At 41.5% G+C, this 5,749-nt stretch overlaps 1 protein-coding gene across 1 annotated transcript in view; it reads right to left on the reverse strand.

Annotated features, from left to right (window-relative positions):
* Window positions 1-5,467, reverse strand: part of SARC_05579 (hypothetical protein) — an 11,234-nt gene extending 5,767 nt beyond the window's left edge. The window contains exons 1-6 of the mRNA XM_014300554.1: window positions 5,297-5,467; window positions 4,100-4,278; window positions 3,054-3,177; window positions 2,675-2,774; window positions 1,809-1,999; window positions 676-804 (exon numbers count right to left, since the gene is read on the reverse strand). Coding sequence (XP_014156029.1) covers window positions 676-804; window positions 1,809-1,999; window positions 2,675-2,774; window positions 3,054-3,177; window positions 4,100-4,278; window positions 5,297-5,395 — 822 coding nt within the window. The 5' untranslated portion in view covers window positions 5,396-5,467. The remainder of the gene's footprint in view (window positions 1-675; window positions 805-1,808; window positions 2,000-2,674; window positions 2,775-3,053; window positions 3,178-4,099; window positions 4,279-5,296) is intronic.
* Between the last annotated feature and the right edge of the window lie 282 nt (window positions 5,468-5,749).

Genomic DNA, 5,749 nt, shown 5'->3' on the forward strand with positions numbered 1-5,749 from the left:
CCGTAATCAATAAGCATGTACAAGGATGTGTATCGTATTTCTGTAATTGATAAGCATGTACAAAGATGTGTATCGTATTTCTGTAATTGATAAGCATGTAATGTACAAGGGAGCAGAATTAGAAGGCATCTGTGCAATCGGGATGGGTTGCTATGATTTGCGACAGAGATTCGCGTCTACTTTGAAATGCCAATTTAAGCCAATTTAAGCCAATTTAAGCCAATTTCGGTATATACTCAACTCAATGTTACTCAACAGACTAAGTGTGACGAGTATCACAAACACACCACAACCGTACAATTGTAGATGACTGCCAAGAGTATCATAACAATAGCAAGGGTTTATACATGCATGTGTAGTCATGCATCATATGAAGCAATATAAGACATGGCTCAATAGTACAACTGTAGATGGCTGCCAAGAGTATCATAACAATAATACGGGTATATACTTATAAGTGTAGTCATGCATCATACAAGATTATCATAACAATAACAAGGGCTTATACATGCACGTATAGTCATGCATCATATAAAGCAATATAAGACATGGCTCTAGCACAAGTGTAGATGACTGCCAAGACTATCATAACAACAACAAGGAAAACTGCCACGACTATCATAACAATGACAAGGGGTTATACATGCACGTGTAGTCATGCACACATATACTTACATCGGGGAAGGTCATGACTGTTTTGTGGAGATCAGCCATCTTTGCGGCTTCGATAACCTCCTCATGGGACGCATTCATGTTGCCGTACGCTATGTTGTAGTACAGTGTTTCATTGAATAACACTGTGTCCTGTGTTAGAGTGTACGTGATTTTAGGGATTAGGGTTTAGGGATTATTCACTACATATAGGTATAGGTGTGACAACATGTAACATATGTATCTGAGAGTGTACGTGATACGGGATTATTCACTACATATAGGTGTGACAGTATGTAACATATGTATCTGAGAGTGTACGTGATAAGGGATTATTCACTACATATTGGTGTGACAACATGTAACATATGTATCTGAGAGTGTACGCGATAAGGGATTATTCACTACATACAGGTGTGACAGTATGCAACATATGTATCTGAGGGTGTACGTAATAAGGGATTATTCACTACATATAGGTATGACAACATGTAACATATGTATCTTTGTACTTGGTTTCATATCAAACATAACGTACGCTGAAATGACAAGAACACGGACACTGCACGTCTATGAGACAGCAGGCAAACACATCCGCTTCTGTAGACCCTGTACGCGTTATATACGTTTTGTTATCCACTAAGAAATCATGCTGTTTCTACCAATACCTAATACTGGCAAAAACATAGCTCAGACGAGAAGTACATGGTCAATATATCATAATGTATCTAATTCATATGTAGACACAACCCCATGAGTCAATATACCACTATGAATTTAAACACAAACGTACATAAACACACACACACGCACACACACATTCACAAACATACATAAATACACGCGCACACGCACATACACATACACAGACGTATATAAACACACACACACACACACACACACGTACAAAAACGTACATAAATACACACACACACGCGCACATACACATACCTGCGGCACTACACCTATTCAACGCCTGAGAGAGTTGACATCAATGTCTTTGATGTTCTGTCCGTCTATCTTGATCTGACTACATAAATGCACACACATACACAAACGTACATAAATATACATACACAAACGTACATAAATACACACACACGCACGCACACACACATACACAAACGTACATAACACACACACGCACACACACATACCTGCGGCACTACACCTATACAGCGCCTGAGAGAGTCCACATCAATGTCCTTGATGTTCTGTCCGTCTATTTTGATCTGACCAGTGGACGGGTCGAAGAATCGGAAGATGAGCCGAAGGATCGTTGACTTGCCACAGCCACTGGCGCCCACAAACGCCACTTTGTGACCCGCGGGGATGGTGTACGATAAACCTAAATGGGACAGAAACGGTTTATTTAGGGATGGTGGTGATAAACCTAAAGGGGATAAAAGCGGTTTATTTAGGGCTAGTGGTGATAAACCCAAACGTGACAGAAACGGTATATGCAGTAGATGTGTGTGACCATGTGAGTCCGTTCGACTGTGATGTAAAGTATGTTCAGCTGCTGCGACGTAATTATCCTTGTGTCTTGTGACATGTACTTTGGTTTAGCAACAGCCTTTGTGAGGTGACCGCTTGTTCTACGCTTTTTAGTTCGCCGGTGGTGTGGGGACGTGTGTGCCTGTATTGTGCTGCGTTGACAGATTGACTTGTCTTATACTCTTGGCATACGGTACATGTGGAGACACTGGGCGCCTACTGGAACCACAGACACAGACACATATATAGACACACATAAATAAATAGACACAGACACAGACACATATATAGGCACACATAAATAAACAGACACAGACACAGACACATATATAGACACACATAAATACACAGACACTGACACACAGACACAACACCCATCTGCGTAGAGAGACAATCCTAAAACTAATATATATATATATATATAGATCACTTGCCATCACACACACTACACCCACGCATGACAGTACACAGATCACTTACCATCACACACACTACACCCACGCATGAGAGTACAGAGATAACATACCGTTGAGTATGTTCTTGTCCTTGGTGTAGCCAAACATGACGTCATCGAAAGTGACTTGTCCTTTGATTGGCTGCTTCAGCTGAGGTGCTCCGGGGGTGCTCTACCAGGGGTGTGAAGTGAATAACACACAGCTTAAGACAATATTTCCCATTGATGTGTGTGAGTGCATGTGTATGTATGTATTCCTCTTATGGCACAGAATGGACCCAAGCGACCCAAGAAAAGACAATCGATACACCCATTGTAACTTATGACTAGACACAGAGCGTCCTCTACTGCTACAAAAATGAAACCAAATTGTCCTACGTGTCTTATGACTAGACACAGAGCGTCCTCTACTGCTACAAAAATGGACCTAAATTGTCCTACGTGTCCGTACCTGGATTCCCGGGTGCAGCTCGAGGAGAGTGAAGAGCGTGTTCATGTCAATGAGACTTTGACGGATCTCGCGATAGACGGTGCCCAAGAAATTCAAGGGCAAGGACAGCTGGAATAACAAACCGCTGCAAAGCCATACCACGTGCATAAGAATGTATAATAAGCATGTGTATAGGAATGTATATTAAGCATATGTAAAGGAATGTATATTAAGCATGTGCATAGGAATGTATATTAAGCATGTGTATAGGAATGTATATTAAGCATGTGCATAGGAATGTTTATTAAGCACGTGTATAAGCACGTGTATAGGAATATTTAATAAGCATGTGCATAGGAATGTTTATTAAGCACGTGTATAGGAATGTATAATAAGCATGTGCATAGGAATGTTTATTAAGCATGTGTATAGGAATGTTTATTAAGCATGTGTATAGGAATGTATATTAAGCATGTGCATAGGAATGTTTATGAGGCATGTGGATAAGAATGTTTATGAGGCATGTGTATAGGAATGTTTATTAAGCATGTGTATAGGAATTTTTATAAAGCATGTGTATAGGACTGTTTATTAAGCATGTGTATACAAATGCTTACTCGCTAGACTGCTTTGCACGTGCACATATGCACCCACACCACTCGTATGACACAAACACGTGGCCACAGTAGAAAGAGGTGAACATGTGAGTACACACACCTACACACTTACACACCTACTTAACAAACACCCTTACACACTTTCTCAACAAATACCGCAGCTCCTAATGTGACTACCCACACACTTACTTAACAAACATCACATCTCATAATGTGACTACCCACACACTTACACACTTACTTAACAAACACCACATCTCCTAATGTGACTACCCACAACCTTACACACCTACTTAACAAACACCACATCTCCTAATGTGACTACCCACACACTTACACACTTACTTAACAAACACCACATCTCCAAATGTGACTACCCACACACTTACACACACCCACACGCTTACAAACTTACCTAACAAACACACTTACACACACCCACACACTTACTTAACAAACACCACATCTCCCACAGTCAGTGTGCCCTGCTGTACCCCGTGTCCTGCGAGTAACATCATAATTGACAGTGACACACTGAACACGGCATTCTGTGACCAGTTCAGCAGCGCCAGACTCGTGAACACTTTGTTGGCGGCTGACTCGTAGCTAGCCAGGCACTTGTCGTACCTCTACATGAGGGGGGATATGGAATGGAGTGTGATATTAGGTAATGGGAGGGTAAGTAATGTAATGTGATATTAGGTAATGGGATGGGACGTAATGTAGTGTAACGCAATACAATACAATGTAATCGAGGACATGGAAGGGAGTGTGATATTAGGTAATGGGATGGTACGTAATGTAGTGTAACGCAATACAACGCAATACAGTGTAATGTAATGTAATGTACTGTAGTGTGTTTTAAAGTGGGTGCATAGGGTATATATTGGTGTTACACTCATATGTACACCCACATCAAACTACCCACCCAGACACTCGATATCTGATCTATGTGTGAAACGTATGCATTGGCTGTACACTCATATTTGTGAAAATAAATGCTTACATACATTCGCTAGTGTATGTATATGTGCATGTGTATGTATGCTTGTATAGACGACATACATGCTTTTCACGAACACATCTACATATATGGATATGAAAACAAGTACTATATCAATATACACGAATACCGTATATAGGTAGACGCACACACACACACACACACATATATATGGGCATACAAGAAAACATGATGAGACGTACTATACTTTCTCTAGGCGTGGTCTGTGTACCGTGCATATACATCTACTTGTACCGTGTAGCGTGGTTATTACATCCATTTGTACATGATGAGACGTACTATACTTTCTCTTGGCGTGGTCTGTGTACCGTGCATATACATCTACTTGTACTGTGTAGCGTGCATACATCCATTTGTACATGATGAGACGTACTATACTTTCCCTTGGCGTGGTCTGTGTACCGTGCATATACATCTACTAGTACTGTGTAGCGTGGTTATTACATCCATTTGTACATGATGAGACGTACTATACTTTCCCTTGGCGTGGTCTGTGTACCGTGTATATACATTTACTTGTACTGTGTAGCGTGCAAAAATCCATTTGTACATGGTGAGATATACTATCCTTTCCCTTGCATCTGCTTGTGCTGCGTGCTATGCTGACACCGTGGTGTACTTACATGTGCCTCGTGTGTCTCCATGTTGAAGTACTTGACTGTTTCGTAGTTGAGCAGTGAGTCTACTGCAAGTGTGCCTCCTGCGTTATCTGCGTTGTTCATCTGTCGCCGCAGCCTCACTCGCCATTGCGTGATCCACAGAGTCAGTCCGGTGTAGACAGTGATGCACGACTGCAGCAAGCAACCAGTGTGAGTGAGTGAGTGAGTACGTGTATGTGAGTGAGTGAGTGAGTGAGTGTATGTGAGTGAGTGAGTATGTATGAGTGGGTGAGTGAGTGTGTATGAGTGGGTGAGTGAGTGTGTGGGGGGTGGGTGTACAGAGGAAAGGGAAGGAGAGATATGAGATGAGTACTAATGTGGATTAGAGGTCTGAAGAGGCCTATCCCAACTGCTGCATCGCACTCGGGGGCTTTTGGATGGTGGCTATGCTTATATATATATATATTTATATATATA

The sequence above is a fragment of the Sphaeroforma arctica genome (assembly GCF_001186125.1).
Source record: "Sphaeroforma arctica JP610 unplaced genomic scaffold supercont1.361, whole genome shotgun sequence".
In the NCBI taxonomy this organism is placed as follows: domain Eukaryota; class Ichthyosporea; order Ichthyophonida; genus Sphaeroforma; species Sphaeroforma arctica.